General features: G+C 43.9%; 1 protein-coding gene across 2 annotated transcripts in view; it reads left to right on the plus strand.

The window, feature by feature from the left end:
* Nucleotides 1-22,481, plus strand: part of LRRK2 (leucine rich repeat kinase 2) — a 114,305-nt gene that overhangs the window by 19,115 nt on the left and 72,709 nt on the right. Inside the window, exons 7-17 of one of the 2 annotated variants that reach the window (XM_058189535.1) lie at nucleotides 347-478; nucleotides 2,620-2,739; nucleotides 5,455-5,588; nucleotides 6,990-7,069; nucleotides 8,303-8,409; nucleotides 9,152-9,281; nucleotides 10,865-10,989; nucleotides 16,577-16,701; nucleotides 17,109-17,253; nucleotides 19,023-19,162; nucleotides 20,753-20,881. In XM_058189535.1, coding sequence (XP_058045518.1) covers nucleotides 347-478; nucleotides 2,620-2,739; nucleotides 5,455-5,588; nucleotides 6,990-7,069; nucleotides 8,303-8,409; nucleotides 9,152-9,281; nucleotides 10,865-10,989; nucleotides 16,577-16,701; nucleotides 17,109-17,253; nucleotides 19,023-19,162; nucleotides 20,753-20,881 — 1,367 coding nt within the window. Of the gene's footprint in view, nucleotides 1-346; nucleotides 479-2,619; nucleotides 2,740-5,454; nucleotides 5,589-6,989; nucleotides 7,070-8,302; nucleotides 8,410-9,151; nucleotides 9,282-10,864; nucleotides 10,990-14,862; nucleotides 14,988-16,576; nucleotides 16,702-17,108; nucleotides 17,254-19,022; nucleotides 19,163-20,752; nucleotides 20,882-22,481 lie in introns of both variants that reach the window. The other variant, XM_058189534.1, reaches the window with a different exon arrangement.

The raw sequence follows: 22,481 nt of genomic DNA on the forward strand, positions 1-22,481 counted from the left end.
GTTCTCACTGTCAGGAAATTTCTCCTTAGTTCTAAGTTGCTTCTCTCCTTGATTAGTTTCCACCCATTGCTTCTTGTTCTACCCTCAGGTGCTTTGGAGAATAGCTTGACTCCCTCTTCTTTGGGGCAGCCCCTGAGATATTGGAACCCTGCTAACATGTCTCCCCTGGTCCTTCTTTTCATTAAAACATCTTTTTTACCATTGTGGCGATCGTCACGATTGTCCCTGAATCTTTTGGAAATTGGTTTTATTTTCATTCTCTCCTTTAACGAAGAATTTCAGTGCTTCCCCAACAATGGGATAAATGTTTTTTTCTTACTCAATTTCCTTTCTATGCTGTTTTTAGTTAGCAATGCGGAAGTTCTGATGTCTGGAAATGTACGGTGTTACAATATCATCGTGGAAATTATGAAAGCGTTCCCCGCATGTGAGCCAATTCAGGAAGTCAGCTGCTGCCTACTGCACAAACTTACTCTGGGTGAGTCCAAAATGAAATTATACTGCCTTTGGTTTGATAGGAACATGAATAATGCAAAAGGAGCTATAGGGGAACTCCGTACACTTAATAAAATTTCTTTTTGAATGATTATGTATCTATCTATCATCTATCTATCTACCTACCTACCTATCTATCTATCTATCTATCTATCTATCTATCTATCTATCTATCTATCTATCTATCTATTATCTATCTATCTATCTATCTATCTATCTATCTATCTATCTATCTATCATCTTATCTATCTATCATCTATCTATCTATTTATCTATCTATCATCTTATCTATCTATCATCTTCTCTATCTATCATCTATCATCTTATCTATCTATCTATCTATCTATCTATCTATCTATCTATCATCTTATCTATCTATCTATCTATCTATCTATCATCCTATCTATCTATATCTATCTATCTATCTATCTGTCTGTCTGTCTATCTATCTATCTATCTGTCTGTCTGTCTGTCTGTCTGTCTGTCTGTCTGTCTGTCTGTCTGTCTGTCTGTCTGTCTATCTATCTATCTATCTATCTATCTATCTATCATCTATCTATCTATCTATCTATCTATCTATCTATCTATCTATCTATCTATCTATCTATCTATCTATCATCCTATCTATCTATCTATCTATCTATCTATCTATCTATCTATCTATCTATCTATCTATCTATCTATCTATCTATCTATCTATCTATCTATCTATCTATCATCTATCTATCTATCTATCTATCTATCTATCTATCTATCTATCTATCTACCTACCTACCTACCTACCTACCTACCTACCTACCTACCTATCTATCTATCTATCTATCTATCTATCTATCTATCTATCTATCTATCTATCTATCTATCTATCTATCTATCTATCTATCATCCTACCTATCTATCTATCTATCTATCTATCTATCTATCTATCTATCTATCTATCTATCTATCTATCTATCTATCTATCTATCTATCTATCTATCCAACCTACCTACCTTACCTACCCACCCATCCATCCACCTATCTGTCCATCCATCCATCCGTCCTTCCGTCCATCCATCCATCCACCCATATCTATCATCTACATACCTACCTACCTACCTACCATCTATCTATCCAGCCTTTGACAGCTTCCTGGGATTCTAGTACTTCTTCAAATAGATTATCCATAACAGAAAGCACGATAAATGCAATGAAAGCATTTCCCTCCCCCTCCCACCAGGATTCCAGATTTGATACGTTTTAAAACTGCCAACCTGTATACGCCGTTCATGGAGAAAGTATACATTTGATTCCCATGTCCCATGCAGAGGGGAATGGGGCATGAAATTTCATCTACTGCAAAACTCCTTTAAGAAAAAAAACACCTCCTTGTGTTTCCAAAAACTGTGCAAAGTCCATATTTAGTCATCTAGCACCTCAGGGTTAGCATCTAGACCAGGGGTGTCAAACTCGATTTCATTGAAGGCTGTATCAGAGTTGTGTTTGACCTTGGGGCGGGGGCATGGGCAGCCGCGACGGCCTTGTTCAGCCCTCTGCCAGCGGAAACGGAGGTCGGAGGCACGCGGTTTCCCTGGCAGAGGGTTGCAGGAGGCCATCACGGCTGTGTGCTGCCCTCCGGAGCTCCATGTTTGCTGGCAGAGGCACCGTGGGCCGGTCTTTTGCTGTTTCCACAGTGGCCACGCAGGCCAGATTTAAGCATCCTGCGGGCCGGATCCAGCCCGCGGGCGATGAGTTTGACACTTCCAATCTAGACTGCGCTAAAGTATTCCTAAAAACAAATTATGAAGGTTCTGAAGATATCCGATTCAAGTTGGTTTGGATTTGTAAAAAATGGACTATTTCCTCTAAGGACTGAACATGACTAAAAAATTACGGCATGAAGGAAAATCAACTTGCTTGGTGCTTTCTCCCAGTTTATTTATTTTTCCCTTTCCCTTGGGTGCCGTTCTTAATTATTGCAAATCATGTCACCTCATTCCTTGCCCAAACACGCTTTGAGAATAGTTTTCAGCTGGTGGGGGAGAAAAAAAATATCTTCGTCATGAGTCTTTGCCAACTGTCAGATAACTTTCTGGTTTACACGTAGGCTCCGGTTAATTTTTTTTTTTTTTTAATCTCCCACAGAAAATTTCTTCAATATCCTCGTGTTGAATTCTGTACACGAAGTGATCATGAAGGCAGTAGAAACGTATCCTGAAAATGAGAAACTACAAGCAGCAGGCCTCAGCTGCTTGGCTCTCCTCAGTAAGTAACCAAATGAAAGAAAATTAAATTCGCCAGATGAATTTGACCTTATACACACACACACACACACATATATAGTTATATATATATATAACTCTAGACACCTTCTGCTAAAAGGGAAACATTTAAACTTCCTCTTTCTGCAACCCACCAAATATTGCCTTGTAACCTTTTCAGTTCGCATTAAGCGAGGAAATCTTAAAATTGTATTTCCAACAAACACATCCAGTTGATTTATGAAATAGGAATAGAATAACAAGAGTTGGAAGGGACCTTGGAGGTCTTCTAGTCCAACCCCCTGCTTAGGCAGGAAACCCTACACCACTTCAGACCAATGGTTATCCAACCTCTTCTTAAAAACTTCCAGTGTTTTTAAGAACAAGAAACAAGAACAGTTTTTTCCCGAAGGCCATCACTCTGCTAAACAAATAATTCCCTCAACACTGTCAGACTATTTACTGAATCTGCACTACTATTAATCATTTCATAGTTCCCATCACCAATCTCTTTCCACTTATGACTGTATGACTATAACTTGTTGCTGGCAATCCTTATGATTTATATTGATATATTGATCATCAATTGTGTTGTAAATGTTGTACCTTGATGAACGTATCTTTTCTTTTATGTACACTGAGAGCATATGCACCAAGACAAATTCCTTGTGTGTCCAATCACACTTGGCCAATAAAATTCTATTCTATTCTATTCTATTCTATTCTATTCTATTCTATTCTATTCTATTCTATTCAGTGTTGGAACATTCACAATTTCTGGAGGCACAATTTCTGAATCTAGTTGTTCTGCATATCAGAACATCTAGACACAAGAACAGTTTTTCCCCGAATGCCAAACAAATAATTGCTTGGCGTTAACTCTGCTAAACAAATAATTCCCTCAACACTGTCAAACTATTTACTAAATCTGCACTACTATTAATCTTCTCATTGATCCCATCGTCCATCTCCTTCCACTTATTTATGACTATAACTTTGTTGCTTGTATCCTTACGATTTATACTGATATTGATTGTTTCCTGATTGTTTATTTGTAGCCTATGACTATCATTAAGTGTTATATCATTAAGTGTTAAATTTGTACCCTATGACTATCACTAAGTGTTGTAAGTGTTGTACCTTGATGAAGGTATCTTTTCTTTTATGTACACTGAGAGCATATGCACCAAGACAAATTCCTTGTGTGTCCAATCACACTTGGCCAATAAAAAATTCTATTCTATTCTATTCTATTCTATTCTATTCTATTCTATTCTATTCTATTCTATTCTATACATTTGTTCTAACTGTCAGGAAATTTCTCCTTAATTTTAAGTTGCTTTTCTCCTTGATTAGCTTCCATCTGTTGCTTCTTGTCCTGCCTTCAGGTGCTTTGGAGAATAGTTTGACTCCCTCTTTTTTGGGGCAGCCCCTGAGATATTGGAACACTGCTATCATGTCTCCCCTACTCCTTCTTTTCATTAAAGTAGACATACCCTATTCTTGCAACCATTCTTCATACGTTTTAGCCTCCAGTCCCCTAATCATCTTTGTTGCTCTTCTCTGCACTCTTTCTAGAGTCTCCACAACTTTTTTACATCGTGGCATCCAAAACTGAATGCAATATTCCAAGTGTGGCCTTACCAAGGCATTATAAAGTGGTATTAACACTTCACGTAATCTTGATTCTTTCCCTCTGTTTATGCAGCCCAGAACTGTGTTGGCTTTTTTGGCAGCTGCTGCACACGGCTGGCTCATATTTAACTGATTGTCCACTAGGACTCCAAGATCCCTCTCACAGTTACTACTGTTGAGAGTTTATATTGCCACTCATTTTTTTTTAAAATGACCTTTACATACAGGTAGTCCTCGACTTACGACCACAATGGAGCCCAACATTTCCGTGGTTGAGGGAGACCTTTTGTTAAGTGAGTTTTGCCCCATTGTAGGACCTTTCTTGCCACCGGTGTTAAGTGCATCCCTGCAGCCGGTCGTTAAGCAAATCGAGCTTCCCCGTTGATTTTGCTTGTCAGAAAGTCACGAAAGGGGGGTCATGTCACACACACGGGGACACTGCGATCGTCTTAAATGTGAGTCGGTTGCGAAACGTCTGAAATTTTGAGGGAGATGCTGCAACGGTCTCCAAGCGTGGAAAAAAAAATCCCTTTTTTTTCAATGCTGTTGTAAGTTGAATTTTCGCTGAATGAACCGTTGTAAGTTGAGGACTACCTGTATTTGTTTAAGGTTGTGAGAATGATCCTCATATTGAACGGGAAGCTTTTTTAGCACGTAGCCTGGATGGTCCTGAGTTTCTTTTTTGCATTCTGATTGAAAGTAAAACAGAGTTGACAGCTGGAATGCCAATGCTTAAATTAATAGCCTTGTAACCAAGACATCGAACGTAATTTAGTGTTGCAGTTTAATTATGCAACCTCCTGTTACCCGGAGGGAATTTTTACTTTCAGAAAAATTATTTTAGAATTTTAAGAGTAGCCAATCAAACTGTTAAAATGCTTTTTCTTTGGGTCTTTGTGAGAGTGTGTGTGTGTGTGTTTTTTGTTTTTTGTTTTGCTGGCGACGAGGATCTTGGTTCGAAAACAAATTGAATCATTTGTGAGGGAAATTGGTTGTGTATTTACTTGGCTTGTCTTGTGCTGCGAAAATAAAAACGAGGGGGTTGTGTTTCCGAAGTTCAATAAACAATCATTTTTCTCCCAAGCGGAAACCATCTTTTTAAACAGAGATTTGGAAGAAAAAAAGGAAGAGGAGGAGGGAGAAGAAGAAAATAAATTATATTGGCTGGAGACCTGCTACAAAGCGTTAAAATATCACCGGAGAAATAGAGATGTACAGGTACAAACGCTAAAAGCCTGGGACCGGGGCATTAAATATGACTTAAATTTTGTCTAGGGGAAGAAGCTGTCAATGCTAATTTCATTTTATGTCATTCTTAAAATGCAAACTTCCCCCAAAAGACCCATTTTAACTGGAAATAGACCTCAGTTATTTCTGTGCAGAAGTAGCTTGGATCAGGAGTGGGCTTCAGATCCTTTAGCAACGGGTTCGCTGCCGCGTTGCTGGGTGGGCGTGGCCATGGTGGGCGTGGCCTAATCAGCCGCCTGCACCATGGCGGGAGGGGGGGGGTTTCACCCTCCCCAGGCTCCAGAGGGTGAAAACTGCTTTCCCCGGGTCTGGAGGCCCTATGGAGGCCGGAAATAGGCCCGTTTCTGGAGTTCCGGAACCTCGGGTAGACCCGGTTTTTAACCTCCCAGACCCTCCACATGGCCCCTGCCCTCACCTGGAATGATGAACGGGCCACATGGAGACTTCTGGGAGGGGAGGGGCGGGGCGGGAATGGCCAGCCAGGGGTGGCATTTGCGGGTTCGTTGAACTCCCGGCAATCATTGACTAGAGGATCGACCGAACCTTGCCGAACCCCCAGGAGCCCTCCCCTGGCTTGGATTCTTGTTGCAGCGAAAAATTAAAATTAAAATTATCGTCCTTGACTTACGACCACAGTTGAGCCGAAAGCGTCCACTGCTTAGCCAGACTTTTGTTCCGTGAGTTTTGCCTCATTTTACGACCTTTCATGCCACCGACGTTAAGCGAATCGCTGCAGTGGATAAGTTAGTCACCGGTTGTTAAGTGAATCTGGCTTCCCTATCGACTTTGCTTGCCAGAAGGTCACAAAACGGGACCACATGACCTTGGGATGCAGCAACGGTCATTAAGCGTGAACCAGTTGCCAAGCCGTCTGAATTTTGATCACGTGATCATGGGGGCAGGCAGCAATGGTCGTAAGTGTGAAAAAACGGTCGTAAGTCACTCTTTTCAGTGTCGTTGCAACTTTGAACCGTCCCTAAATGAACTGTTGTAAGTCGAGGACTACCTTTATTTCTGAGAGCCCATCATGTTTTCATTTCTGTACAGGATTAACATTAATATGGTATTATTGGTTTTGTTTTGTTTTTTTAATTTTAAAAATAACACTTTGTATAGGTTTTGAAGCTTTTTGATTCCTCATGAGTCACGCTGGAGCTTGTGATTAGTGCAGGGGTCTCCAACCTTGGCCCCTTTAAGGCTTGTGGACTTCAACTCCCAGAATCCCTCAGCCAGCAAAGCAAAGCTGGCTGAGCAACTCTGGGAGTTGAAGTCCACAAGTCTTAAAGGGACCAAGGTTGGAGACCCGTGGATTAGTGTGCTCCGAAATTAGAAGTGCTGGCCAAATAATTCCTTTTTATTCTCTTTATTTAGGAAGCTGCTTGCTGGGCTCTGAACAATCTGCTTATGTATCAACCGACTCTGAATGAGAAGATCGGGGATGAAGAAAAAAAGTTAGTGGCTTGAGTGCGATCTTTTGCAATAGCAAAAACTTTTGTCAGCTGCAAATACTTTGGGTTTAAGTTTCTATTTCGCATGTAGAAGTGGAGAGTTTTCCATTTCTAGCTTCTATAAATATTTCCAAATTTAAAACGAGACACCCGGCATCAAAAACGTCAGCAAAAAAGCACTACAAAGAATGTTCTTCCTGCGCCAACTCAGAAAGCAGCGGTCTATTATTTTGAGGGGCTGTCACAAAGAAAGCGGGGGGGGGGGGCAACTTATTTTCCAAAGTACCTGAAGGCAGGACAAGAAGCAACGTAAGGAGGAAAGCAATCTGGAATTAAAGAGAAATTTCCTGACAGCTCGAACAATTAATCAGTGGAACAACTTGCCTTCAGAAGTTGTAAATGCTCCAACACTGGAAGTTTTTAAGAAGGGATTGAACAACCATTTGCCTGAAATGCTGTAGGGCAGTGATGGCAAATCTTTTCGATACTGAGTGGCCAAACCGCAATGTGTGCACATGTGCGTGCGCCGGAGCGCCGGAAACCCAAAAGACCAACTGGCTGGCACATGTATGCCTGTTTTTTTGGTCATTTTTGGCCATTTTCCAGCCAAAAACGGCCCACAAATGGCCTGAAAACGGCCCAAAAAATGACCTGAAAACATCCTGAAAATGGCTCCAAAAATGGCCAAAAAACAGACTGTTTTCCGGGCCGTTTCCAGGCGGTTTTCTGCCTCTCCAGCACCCATGAAAACAAGTTGGCCCGTTTTTAGCCTGTTTTTTTGCCCAGTTTTTTGCCCGAAAATGACCGAAATACAGCCCAAAAAAACCCAGCCTGAAAACGGCCAAAAAAGGGCCAAAAAAACCCAGGTCATTTTCCGGCCTGTAAATCTGGCTTTCCTCCATTGGCTTTGCTGGTCGGTAGGTTGCAAGAGATGATCACATGACCTTGGGAAACAGCGACGGTCGTAAGTATGAACCAGCGGCCAAGCGTCTGAATTTTGATCACGCGATCGTGCGGATGCTGCAAAGATGGTAACTCTGAAAAAACGGTCCTATGTCACATTGTTTAGTGCCGTTGTGATTTTGAACGGTCACTGAGCCGACTGTTGTAAGTCGAGGACTATCTGTAGTAACCTAGCTCTTAAAAGTTTTTTTTATATTCGTTTTCATTCCTGCTCAAATAACAGAATCGTAGGGAGTCTCCAGGGAAATAACTCTATTGTTCTGTTCGTCTCAGGTACCCAGCACATAGAGAGATGATGCTAGCCATGTTGATGTATTATTCTTCCAAAGAAGTGTTCCAGGCTGCTGCTAATGCCTTAGCTACTCTCGTGAAGCAAAATGGTAAAATATAACTTGAATAATGCCTCTGTCAGGGTTCCAAAGAACACCCCCAACGAAATAAAGCTCTGAGGCTTGAGGTTCCTCAAAGCTCCAATTTATTAGAGATGTCATGTTGGCACAGCTGGGAAAACCCGAAATTGAAAGCTTCCCGGTTTTCCACACTCAGTTGACAGTTCACGGCTCTGCCCCACACCCACAAGTTCATCACATTGTCCAATCAACTCTTCACACTCAAAATTGGATACAGTCTTCAGGCAGTCTCCATCAGCCGCGGGCAAAAGTCCTCGAATACGGAATGTTGTTATGACTAACTTTCTACCGCTCCAACAACAACCCCCTCCCAACTTCCCCAGCTAAAATATGTGGCAGTTAAGAAGCAAAAAGAAAATTGCCTTCCAAAACTGACAGCCTCAGGATGGCATTGCAAAACCAAGCCTTAATACGTTGAGGCCACTTGGAGGTTTGCCTGTGTCCTCAGGGTCTCCTCAACAACCCTCTAAAATGATGCAAATGACCAGCTGTCTGCAAGGAATATCAATCCTTCCATTCCCCACCATCCAGTCGAGCTGAAGAAGCTTTCTTGGATGAGAAGCGAAACGTCTTCAAAAGAAAAAAACAGAAAGTCCAGTTACCACTTGAAAAGAAAAAAAAAGCACCTTTGAGACGTTCTAAAAAGTTAGTTGCCTGCATTTAGCCTATATAATTTCTTTATTTTATTTTATTTTTTGTTTTGCTACTGTAGCAAATGCCAGAGAGATTCTCTTGGCCAAAGGGATTCACATGAATGTGCTGGAGATCATGCGGAAACGGGCAGATTCTCCCGAAATTGCAGAAAGCGCTTGCCGATTGCTGAACCATGCTTTCGAAGGAAGGTAACGGAACCTAAACTCTGAACAACTCGATCCCAAATCGACAATCCTCTAGGTTGATTCTTCCCTGGCTTCGTGTTTTTTCAGGGATCATTCCCACGGCCCTAAAATTAAGCCCTCTGTGTCGTGTCCCATTCCTACTCTGACGGCCGGGTCGGGGAAGTCTGTATCAAGCGTGGCCACAAAGCCTCTGCAGCTTTGCCAAAGTTCTGTCAGAGTTCTCAGGGCAGGCAGGAGTCCAAGATGTGACTTCAGCAATCCAAATTAGACTTTGCCTGACTCAAAGAATGCCAGAAAGCAGATCCTTTATATAGGCCATGGGGTGTGGCTCCATGACTCAGCCCTTATCCAGGGCTGCCCCTCCCTTCCTTTTGCTGACGTCGCCTCTCCATTCTCCGGAAGCGTGGATCTGTCCACCCTCCAGCTGCCAGCAATTCCAGCTCGTGACTGGCTTCATGCTCCTCATGTTCACATGCTGTGGGGGAGGGGTTTATTTGCTCGGTCTGTCCGGGCATGGTGCCAGGACTGGGGGCTGGAGGCATGCCAGGCCATTCATCTGCACTATCAGTCCCTGGCTGAGATAACAGGAGATGAGAGGGGCCTGGCTGCGGAGAGGGAGGTGGGCGAGGCACAACACTCTTTGGCTACGTACTTGTTCTGCCCTACGCTTCCCCAAAAACCATGAAGCAGGATCCTGATTTCAACAAAACCCCTTTTATTAAACAAACAGTGAATTCCTCTCATTCACCTTCAGCGAAGTCTTTCAAGGGAGAATTTACACTCACAGACCTTATCTGGCTTGGAGAGCTGCCAGGCTGATATCTTCAAAACTTGGGAAAGAGTCTTGGAGAGTCACAAATCAATTAGGCAAACTAATTGTCTCCTGCAAACTCCACTCCCCTTTCGCTCCTCTTTTATTCCCTCTGGGATGGGCCATTCATCGTCTACCTGTAGCCTTACTCCCAAGTCAACCCTTGTTCTTTAGCTGTTCCCTTCGTCTGGCAACTCTGTGTAGGCACACACCAGTAAACACCACCTCTGACTGGCCCCGCCCCCATCTAGTCTCTCATTCATTCATTTATTAGATTTTTATAAGTCTCAGTCCTTCCCCTGGAGTGGGGTGGGAATGGAGATTTTACACTATCCTTCCCCTGTTACGCCAACCAAGCCATGCCACACCCACCAAGCCACACCCACAGAACCGGTAGTAAAAATATTTGAAACCTACCACTGATGGGAATGGGGATTTTACAGTATCCTTCCCCTGGAGTGGGGTGGGAATGGAGATTTTACAGTATCTTTCCCCTGCCATGCCCACCAAGCCACGCCCACAAAACTGGTAGTAAAATTTTTTGAAACCCACCACTGGGTCTTATATTTGGTGAAATACGGTACTAAACGCACCCATCTGGCTGACAATCTTAACTGGGGCTTATTTTGGGGGTAGGGCTTATATTACCAGCACCCTGAAAAATCACGCTAGTGTTTATTTTTTCCGTTTGGGTCTTATTTTCGGGGAAACAGGATAATAAAAAACAGGTTATCAAGTAGTTGCTAGTTTATCCTTTCCGTCATTTATTTCCCAGTTTCTTGCAGCCGGATATCATGATCGCTGCTGCATCGGGATGCATAAAGACTATGAAGAAGCACAAAAGTTTGCCATCAGTACAGCTAGAAGCACTTAAAGTAATTTTACGTTGCATGGTTCCAGGTAAGACACCTTACAAGAACACAGTAGCGTAAACTAATCCAAACTAGGTACCAGGAATGAAGAGTCTTGTTTATGTCCACGTTCTTTTTTTAATTTATGTTTTTATTTCCTAATTATATATTTTGAAAGAGAGGGAAGATCAGGTACAGATAGAGAAATGTGGCGGATTCAGCAGCAAATCTGAACGACCACAAAAGAAATATATTCTACAGGGCCTCTGTGGCTCAGACTGCTAATGCAGTCTGTTATTAACAGCAGCTGCCTGCAATTACTGCAGGTTCTAGTCCCACCAGGCCCAAGGTTGACTCAGCCTTCCATCCTTTATAAGGTAGGTAAAATGAGGACCCAGATTGTTGGGGGCAATAAAAGTTGACTTTGTATATAAATATACAAATAGAGTGAAGACTATTGCTAACATAGTGTAAGCCGCCCTGAGTCTTCGGAGAAGGGCGGGATATAAATGCAAGAAAAAAAAAAATTCTAATAAGGGGGTGTCAAACTGGATTTGGGCCGGATGAGCATTGTAGTTCTCTGCCGCAGGTCAGATGTGGGGTGGGGGGGGAGAGATGGGACAGACATCTCCTATAGCACCCTGCCGGCCAAAATGGGGCGTGCCCCCCCTGTGCCCCATTTTCAGCCTGGACGGTCCACTGTAGCACCCTGTCAGCCAAAATTCGGCAGGGGGGTGCGCGTACACCCCCTGCATCCCGTTTTCAGCCTGGAGGGCAGGGGTGAAATGTAAAATTTGTTACTACCGGTTCTGTGGACGTGGCTTGATGGGAGGGGTAATGTGACTGGATGGGCGTGGCCAACTTTTTGTGTTTCTTTTTTTTTTTTTTTACTTTTAAAAGCATTTTTTCTACAACCTCTTCGGCAGTGGCTGCTTCTCTCTGCACTGCTGGGAGAGCGTCTTGTGCAATTTAGCAGCTGCGAGCCGCCGTTTTCCTCTAAGTCCCATCGGGACAGCGCTGCGGCACAGACAAGCAGTAGCCATGTTGAAAGAACCTTCTGGGTCCATTCCCAAATTGCTTCGGCCCTCCTGCGCCTACGCCGCCACCCCACCACCACGGCCCTTCAGCTTAGCGCGGCAGACCACAGGCCAAATAAAGTGCTTCAACTTGGCGGGGGGGCATAGTTTGAAACCAGAGGGGGTTGGCGGCATGCGGGCAGAGGCCTGGGGCAAGGCCGGAGTGGGGAAATGGCACATCTCCGGGCCATGACCCAAGGCAAAGGGTGAGCGGGCAGCATGCTTACCTTTGGTGAGCAGAGCGGGTGAGGCGCTAAGGCAAGGCACAGAGATCAGCTGGGCCATGTGGCAAAGGCAAGATATATAGGGCGGGGCGGGGTGGGGCCAGCCAGTGGTACGATTTGCGGATTCTCAGAACTGCACAGAATCATTACTAGCGGTTCGGTAGAATCGATCCGAACCGGCTGAAAACCACCCCTGTTCATATTGCATATTGGATTCTGAACTATGAAACCCTAAGTCTTTTTCTTTTGTGTGTGAGTGCGGGTATGCACGTATCTTTGATGCATTTCGATTACGATAATCGCTTTTACCAATTGTTTCCCTCTGTTGCAGGAGTGCTGAAAAAACAGCTCCAGGATAGTTCAGAAGACGCTAACCAGGAAGCAACACTTATGAAAAGTCAGTTTTTGTTAGAAGGAGGTCATTCCCTTGTCATTGGTGCTCTGAACACGGTACAGTTAATTTTTGTTACGTCTGCTTTATCGTAGTCACCGTGTATTTAATAAGTAACTCTTTTCAATACTACAGGCTGGTTGTAACAGCTGAATAAGGTCTGAGTTGCATGATCTTCCTTGAAGTGATCAGTCTATGAAATCATCTTCTTTTTATGACCCCATAATCCCTTGTGGGGTGGAGTCTGGGCAACTGAATAGAAATGAGTGTTTACTGGCCGGATGCCCTTCTTGTTGCCAGTACGGAGTTTTGTTCACTTATAAGTGTGGAAAAACAGCAACTTTGAACGGTCACTAAATGAATTGTCATAAGTCAAGGATTGCCTGTATTTGCATCAAGGCTTGATAAATTGGAAGATTTATGTAAACAAATATAACCATCTGTTTTTTGGGTTTGTTTGTTTTTGCTTCTAGTTTATTGGAAATCCAGGCATTCAGAGGTGCGGACTTCAAATACTTTCCACTATAAGAGATCGACCAACTTTATTACAAATGTTATCCAACCTAGGAATGGCAGATACTCTGCTCCACACACTACAGATGTATCCGGATGATCAAGGCAAGCAGAAAACCATTTATTTTGGATCGGAGAATGTCCGGTCACCAAATCAAAAGTTTCGTCAACCTGGAGAAATGTGCAGATGTATGAGCCGATTTCCAAAATTTTCTGTCATTGCTTTGAGACACGTATGATGGGTAGCCGTTTTTTAGAAAGTTGATCTAGAACAGGTTTTTTTTGTTTTTGTTTACATCTATATCCCGCCCTTCTCCGAAGACTCAGGGCGGCTTACAGTGTGTAAGGCAATAGTCTCATTCTATTTGTATATTTACAAAGTCAACTTATTGCCCCCCCAACAATCTGGGTCCTCATTTTACCTACCTTATAAAGGATGGAAGGCTGAGTCAACCTTGGACCTGGTGGGACTAGAACCTGCAGTAATTGCAGGCAGCTGGTGATGGCTAACCTTTTTGCTATTGCGTGCCAGGAGTGGGGGGAGTGCGGGATGGGGTTCCCATGCCACACCCATAATTCTATGCACCCACCCCGCACATCCACGTATGACCCCCTCCCCTGCTCCGGGATGCGATGGCCCAGTGGGCCTATTTTTCTCTCCCCAGGCAAAGAGTCTTTCTAGGTCGGACCAGAAGTTGGCAAATGGGCCATTTTTGGCCTCCGGAGGGCCTCTGGGGGTTCTCCAAGGGTATGGGGTGGGGAAGGCCTTTTTTGCCCTCCCAAGACTCCTAGAAAGGTTCTGGTGCCTGGGGAGATCAAAAAATGGGCCTTCCAGCCCCACTGTAATTTGGCAAATGGTCTGTTTCTGGCCTCAGGAGGGCTTCCGGTGGGATGGGAAAGGCTGTTTTCGCCCTCCCCAGGCTCCTAGAAAGGTTCTGGAGCCTGGAAAGAGAGAAAAATGGGCCTCCCGAGGTCCTTCAGAAGCAGGAAACAACCTGTTTCTCTACTTCTGGTGGGCCCAGTAGACCTGTAGCCTTACTCCCAAGTCAACCCTTGTTCTTTAGCTGTTCCCTTCGTCTGGCAACTCTGTGTAGGCACACACCAGTAAACACCACCTCTGACTGGCCCCGCCCCCATCTAGTCTCTCATTCATTCATTTATTAGATTTTTATACCGCCCTTCTCCCGAAGGACCGAGTCTCAGCTGATCGGGAGGAAATGGGGATTTTGCAGTATCCTTCCCCTGGAGTGGGGTGGGAATGGAGATTTTACACTATCCTTCCCCTGTTACGCCAACCAAGCCATGCCACACCCACCAAGCCACACCCACAGAACTGGTAGTAAAAATATTTGAAACCTACCACTGATGGGAATGGGGATTTTACAGTATCCTTCCACTGGAGTGGGGTGGGAATGGAGATTTTACAGTATCTTTCCCCTGCCATGCCCACCAAGCCACGCCCACAAAACTGGTAGTAAAATTTTTTGAAACCCACCACTGGGTCTTATATTTGGTGAAATACGGTACTAAACACACCCATCTGGCTGACAATCTTAACTGGGGCTTATTTTGGGGGTAGGGCTTATATTACCAGCACCCTGAAAAATCACGCTAGTGTTTATTTTTTCCGTTTGGGTCTTATTTTCGGGGAAACAGGATAATAAAAAACAGGTTACCAAGTAGTTGGTAGTTTATCCTTTCCGTCATTTATTTCCCAGTTTCTTGCAGCCGGATATCTTGATCGCTGCTGCATCGGGATGCATAAAGACTATGAAGAAGCACAAAAGTTTGCCGTCGGTACAGCTAGAAGCACTTAAAGTAATTTTACGTTGCATGGTTCCAGGTAAGACACCTTACAAGAACACAGTAGCGTAAACTAATCCAAACTAGGTACCAGGAATGAAGAGTCTTGTTTATGTCCACGTTCTTTTTTTTATTTATTGTTTTTATTTCCTAATTATATATTTTGAAAGAGAGGGAAGATGAGGAAACCAGGTACAGATAGAGAAATGTGGAGGATTCAGCAGCAAATCTGAACGACCACAAAAGAAATATATTCTACAGGGCCTCTGGTGGCTCAGACTGCTAATGCAGTCTGTTATTAACAGCAGCTGCCTGCAATTACTTCAGGTTCTAGTCCCACCAGGCCCAAGGTTGACTCAGCCTTCCATCCTTTATAAGGTAGGTAAAATGAGGACCCAGATTGTTGGGGGCAATAAAAGTTGACTTTGTATATAAATATACAAATAGAGTGAAGACTATTGCTAACATAGTGTAAGCCGCCCTGAGTCTTCGGAGAAGGGCGGGATATAAATGCAAAAAAAAAAAAAAATTCTAATAAGGGGGTGTCAAACTGGATTTGGGCCGGATGAGCGTTGTAGTTCTCCACCGCAGGTCGGATGTGGGGGGGGGGAGAGATGGGACAGACATCTCCTATAGCACCCTGCTGGCCAAAATGGGGCGTGACCCCCCTGTGCCCCATTTTCAGCCTGGACGGTCCACTGTAGCACCCTGTCAGCCAAAATTCGGCAGGGGGGTGCGCGTACACCCCCTGCATCCCGTTTTCAGCCTGGAGGGCAGGGGTGAAATGTAAAATTTGTTACTACCGGTTCTGTGGACGTGGCTTGATGGGAGGGGTAATGTGACTGGATGGGCGTGGCCAACTTTTTGTGTTTCTTTTTTTTTTTTTTACTTTTAAAAGCATTTTTTCTACAACCTCTTCGGCAGTGGCTGCTTCTCTCTGCACTGCTAGGAGAGCGTCTTGTGCAATTTAGCAGCTGCGAGCCGCCGTTTTCCTCTAAGTCCCATCGGGACAGCGCTGCGGCACAGACAAGCAGTAGCCATGTTGAAAGAACCTTCTGGGTCCATTCCCAAATTGCTTCGGCCCTCCTGCGCCTACGCCGCCACCCCACCACCACGGCCCTTCAGCTTAGCGCGGCAGACCACAGGCCAAATAAAGTGCTTCAACTTGGCGGGGGGGCATAGTTTGAAACCAGAGGGGGTTGGCGGCATGCGGGCAGAGGCCTGGGGCAAGGCCGGAGTGGGGAAATGGCACATCTCCGGGCCATGACCCAAGGCAAAGGGTGAGCGGGCAGCATGCTTACCTTTGGTGAGCAGAGCGGGTGAGGTGCTAAGGCAAGGCACAGAGATCAGCTGGGCCGTGTGGCAAAGGCAAGATATATAGGGCGGGGCGGGGTGGGGCCAGCCAGTGGTACGATTTGCGGATTCTCAGAACTGCACAGAATCATTACTAGCGGTTCGGTAGAATCGATCCGAACCGGCTGAAAACCACCCCTGCTCATATTGCATATTGGATTTCGAACTATGAAACCCTAAGTCTTTTTCTTTTGTGTGCGAGTGCGGGTATGCACGTATCTTTGATGCATTTCAATTACGATAATTGCTTTTACCAATTGTTTCCCTCTGTTGCAGGAGTGCTGAAAAAACAGCTCCAGGATAGTTCAGAAGACGCTAACCAGGAAGCCATGCTAACACTTATGAAAAGTCAGTTTTTGTTAGAAGGAGGTCATTCCCTTGTCATTGGTGCTCTGAACACGGTACAGTTAATTTTTGTTACGTCTGCTTTATCGTAGTCACCGTGTATTTAATAAGTAACTCTTTTCAATACTACAAGTAACAGCTGAATAAGGTCTGAGTTGCATGATCTTCCTTGAAGTGATCAGTCTATGAAATCATCTTCTTTTTATGACCCCATAATCCCTTGTGGGGTGGAGTCTGGGCAACTGAATAGAAATGAGTGTTTACTGGCCGGATGCCCTTCTTGTTGCCAGTACGGAGTTTTGTTCACTTATAAGTGTGGAAAAACAGCAACTTTGAACGGTCACTAAATGAATTGTCATAAGTCAAGGATTGCCTGTATTTGCATCAAGGCTTGATAAATTGGAAGATTTATGTAAACAAATATAACCATCTGTTTTTTGGGTTTGTTTGTTTTTGCTTCTAGTTTATTGGAAATCCAGGCATTCAGAGGTGCGGACTTCAAATACTTTCCACTATAAGAGATCGACCAACTTTATTACAAATGTTATCCAACCTAGGAATGGCAGATACTCTGCTCCACACACTACAGATGTATCCGGATGATCAAGGCAAGCAGAAAACCATTTATTTTGGATCGGAGAATGTCCGGTCACCAAATCAAAAGTTTCGTCAACCTGGAGAAATGTGCAGATGTATGAGCCGATTTCCAAAATTTTCTGTCATTGCTTTGAGACACGTATGATGGGTAGCCGTTTTTTAGAAAGTTGATCTAGAACAGGTTTTTTTTGTTTTTGTTTACATCTATATCCCGCCCTTCTCCGAAGACTCAGGGCGGCTTACAGTGTGTAAGGCAATAGTCTCATTCTATTTGTATATTTACAAAGTCAACTTATTGCCCCCCCAACAATCTGGGTCCTCATTTTACCTACCTTATAAAGGATGGAAGGCTGAGTCAACCTTGGACCTGGTGGGACTAGAACCTGCAGTAATTGCAGGCAGCTGGTGATGGCTAACCTTTTTGCTATTGCGTGCCAGGAGTGGGGGGAGTGCGGGATGGGGGGTTCCCATGCCCACACCCATAATTCTATGCACCCACCCCCGCACATCCACGTATGACCCCCCCTCCCCCCTGCTCCGGGGATGCGATGGCCCAGTGGGCCTATTTTTCTCTCTCCCCAGGCAAAGAGTCTTTCTAGGTCGGACCAGAAGTTGGCAAATGGGCCATTTTTGGCCTCCGGAGGGCCTCTGGGGGTTCTCCAAGGGTATGGGGTGGGGAAGGCCTTTTTTGCCCTCCCAAGACTCCTAGAAAGGTTCTGGAGCCTGGGAAGATCAAAAAATGGGCCTTCCAGTCCCACTGTAATTTGGCAAATGGTCTGTTTCTGGCCTCAGGAGGGCTTCCGGTGGGATGGGAAAGGCTGTTTTCGCCCTCCCCAGGCTCCTAGAAAGGTTCTGGAGCCTGGAAAGAGAGAAAAATGGGCCTCCCCCCCCGAGGTCCTTCAGAAGCAGGAAACAACCTGTTTCTCTACTTCTGGTGGGCCCAGTAGACCTGTAAATCGGCATGCATGCCAGAGCTGAGCTCCCGTGCCCACTGATATGGCTACGCGTGCCACCTGTGGCACACATGCTGTAGGTTTACCATCACGGATCTAGAAAGTTTGCATGCAATGCTTCACCGTATTTTCAGATTTGCGTGCATGACTCGTTGTTGGTTACTTGACCCGTTGTTGGTTACTTCCAGTCAAATTAGAACATAGAATAATAGAGTTGGAAGGGACCTTGGAGGTCTTCTAGTCCAATCCATGGCTCAAGCATGTTCTGACCCAACTCCCCAACACAACAAATCCTCTGAAGTTAAATCAATGATTCCTTTATTAGGAGCACCAGCAGTGCCGGAAAATGTTTCTGTTCTCACTGCAGCCTAAAAAGTCTGTCCAGCAGAGAGACGAATAGTTGTCTGCCACACCTATTCATCTCCGCCCCCTGCCTTTTATCCCCAGAGCTAGAGTGGGGCTTCACTACCAGCGGTGGCTCTTCTGTCCCAAGGACCGGCCCATGGATTTCCACTGCTCTCCTCTCCTCTGCCTTCTGTGCATCCGTGCATCTCGCACTGGACCCAGCTTTTCCTCCTCTTCCTCATCAGCCACCTCGAAACCTGGGGGCTGTTGACTCTTCATCTGAGGGCTGATGGACGGCCCAGGCTCTGCCTCTTTCTCTCTGCCAGCTCCATTCCAAAATTCACTTAACAAATGTCTCACTTAACAACAAAATTTTTGGGCTCCATTGCGGTTGTAAGTCGAGGACTACCTGTACTACTGTTGCTATTGTGTATTTGATAAATATTTCCATTGTAATATTCTCAACTTTCTTTTCTCTCTAGAAATACAATGCTTAGGTTTAAACTTTCTGGGATCCTTGATATCAAAAAAGATCTTATGTACGGCCACTTTCTATGCCTTGGTATCTCCTTTGGTTTCGACGTTACGACGCTTTAAGGATGTTGTCGAAATTCAGGCTCAGGTATGCACAAATGCGACACTTACTTGGGCAGGAAGATTCTTGGGGGAAACTTAAATTCAGATATTTGATATATTTTTTTCTTCTTGATGTTGTACCAAAAGCAAGGAAGAGGATTAGGGGACTGGAGGCTAAAACATATAAAGAACGGTGGCAGGAACTGGGTATGTCTAGTTTAATGAAAAGAAGGACTAGGGAGACATGATAGCTGTGTTCCAATATCTCAGGGGTTGCCACAAAAAAGAGGGAGTCGGGCTGTTCTCCAAAGCACCTGAGGGTAGAACAAGAAGCAATGGGTGGAAACTGATCAAAGAAAGAAGCAACTTAGAACTAAGGAGAAATTTCCTGACAGTGAGAACAATTAACCAGGAGGACAACCTAACTCCAGAAATTGTGAATTCTCCAACACTGGAGGTTCCTTCCAACTATTCTATTCTATTCTATTCTATTCTATTCTATTCTATTCTATTCTATTCTATTCTATTCTATTCTATTCTATTCTAGTCATTCCCTATTCTATTCTTTCTCTGTTCTATTCTATTCTATTCTATTCTATTCTATTCTATTCTATTCTATTCTATTCTATTCATTCCCTATTCTATTCTTTCTCTGTTCTATTCTATTCTATTCTATTCTATTCTATTCTATTCTATTCTATTCTATTCTATTCTATTCTATTCTATTCTATTCTATTCATTCCCTATTCTATTCTTTCTCTGTTCTATTCTATTCTATTCTATTCTATTCTATTCTATTCTATTCTATTCTATTCTATTCTATTCTATTCTATTCATTCCCTGTTCTATTCTTTCTCTGTTCTATTCTATTCTATTCTATTCTATTCTATTCTATTCTATTCTATTCTATTCTATTCTATTCTATTCATTCCCTGTTCTATTCTATTCTATTCTATTCTATTCTATTCTATTCTATTCTATTCTATTCTATTCTATTCATTCCCTATTCTATTCTTTCTCTGTTCTATTCTATTCTATTCTATTCATTCCCTATTCTATTCTTTCTCTGTTCTATTCTATTCTATTCTATTCTATTCTATTCTATTCTATTCTATTCTATTCTATTCTATTCCTACCGTTTCCCCTAAAATAAGACATCCCCTGATAATAAGCCCAATCGGGCTTCTGAGCGCATGTGCTAAAATAAGCCCTCCCCGAAAATAAGCCCTCCTCAAAAATATTTAAACGCCTGCGCAGCTGGTCCCCACCATTTCCTCTGGTTAGGGTTAGGGAGACAGAGCTGGAAATCAGTTACGACGGCAAGAGGAGCCCTGTCTTGCTCCACGCGCCCCAAAATAATAAGACCTCCCCGAAAATAAGGCCAAGCACTTATTTCGGGCTTCAAAAAAACATAAGACAGGGTCTTATTTTCGGGGAAAGACAGGTATTTCTATATTTCTATTATTTCTATTCTAATGAATGCGCAGATAATCCTCAATTTAAGTCCCTGATAGAATCTGCCCATATTGAAACCAGCTAAGGAATGTTTAAATCTTAAACTCTCCATTCCGGACTTATTAAGGGTACATTTTTGAGCCGACGGTACATTTTCATTCATTCTATAATTTCATGATAGGGATTTCAAATGATCGCAACCATACTCGACTCATCCCCTTGGTTTGCAAAGCTGCTCATACAGGAATCGTTTGAGACCTGCCTCTTCTACCAGCTCTCCGTGTGTTTTAATGAACAAAGAGATCAGCAGGTAATTGATAATTTCGCTGTCCTCGGGTTACGACGGTTCATTCAGCGGCCGTTCAGAGTGACGACGTGACTGGAAAAAAGCGACTTATGAATATTTTTCCACCCTGATGACTGTTGCAACATTTCCCCCCATGGTCACGTGTTCAAAATCCGGATGCTTGCCCACCGACGCATATTTATGACGGCTGCAGGGTCCCGGGGCCACACGCAATCCGCTTTTGGGGAATCCAGATTCGCTTAACGTCCACATTACTAATGTAATAACTGACAGCAACCATCTCGCCTAGCTGCAGAAATATTGGGCCTCAATTTTGGTCGTAAGTCGAGGCCTACCTGTATCCTCCTTTACTCCTTTTGAATGGGTCTCAGCCCTTCAACTCATTTCTTCTAACACTCCTGGGAAGACAATCTTTAATTTATGAAATACGTGAACGTAAGTTAAACCTCACGCGAACGTGCACCCAAGTTTCTTTTATTTTTTCATGTTAACATTTTTGTTGAGTTATAGGGTAATACAAAATACAAAGTAAATAGGAAAGCAGTGGGGGAGGAGGAGAAGGAGAAATGAGCAAAGGTAAAAAAAAGAAAAGAAAAAGAAACATTTGACTTCCGACTCTCTCTGTTCCGGTAAAATAAGGCATTAACCTCAAATCACAACTTTTTGCTTTTTCCTGATAATATAAACAAGCCCTTTCTATAAAGATCTATCAGTCATCATCATTGTTTAATGAGCCCATAATCCCTTGCGGGGTGGAGTCTGGGCAAATGAATGGAGCTGAGCGTTTTAATGGCCGGATGCCCATCCTGTTGCCAGTGCGGAGTTATATTCAGCAGATATATTCTCATTGTGCCCAGAGAGAGAGAGAGAAATATCTGCCTCTATCTAGGATCGAACTCACAGCCTCCTGATTGTGAGGCGAGAGCTCCACCTCTAGGCCACCGCACCACTCCGTATAAAGATCTATCGATCTAATCGGTAAATCCCAAAGTCAATGTTTTGTTCTTCTCCGCATCAGGCACGAAGTTCAGAAGCGGTGTTCTGACCTAGGTGTTCCCAAACCACAAAGCAGATTCCTTATCCTGACAAAAATCCCTTTTTATTAAGTTACTGTGAATTCTTCTCATTCACATCCAGCAAAGTCTTTCAAGGGAGAATTTACAGTCACAGACCTTATCTAGCTTGTAGAGGTGCCAGGCCGATATCTTCAAAACTTGGCAAGGAGTCTCGGAAAATCACGGACCAATTAGGCGAACTAATTGTCTCCAGCAAACTCCACTCCCCCTTCGCTCCTCTTTTATTCCCTCTTGGAGGGACTATTCATCGTTCACCTGTGGCTTTACTCCCAAGTCGACCCTTGTTCTTTAGCTGTTCCCTTCGTTTGGCAACTCTGCGCATGCGCACACTGGGAACAGGCTCCAGCTGTTCTTCTGCCTCACTGTTGTCCGACTCCGAAGGCAGCTGATAACTCTCAGATGGCCCTGGTCCTCTTTCTGCCTCTGACGCAGAGCTCTCATCAGAGCCTTCCCCAGACTCCAGGACTAGCCCATGTTCCTCCCCAACCTCCTCACTGTCCGAATCAGTGGTCGGTCTCCATGTGGAA

Source organism: Ahaetulla prasina, chromosome 7 (assembly GCF_028640845.1).
Source record: "Ahaetulla prasina isolate Xishuangbanna chromosome 7, ASM2864084v1, whole genome shotgun sequence".
Classification (NCBI taxonomy): domain Eukaryota; kingdom Metazoa; phylum Chordata; class Lepidosauria; order Squamata; family Colubridae; genus Ahaetulla; species Ahaetulla prasina.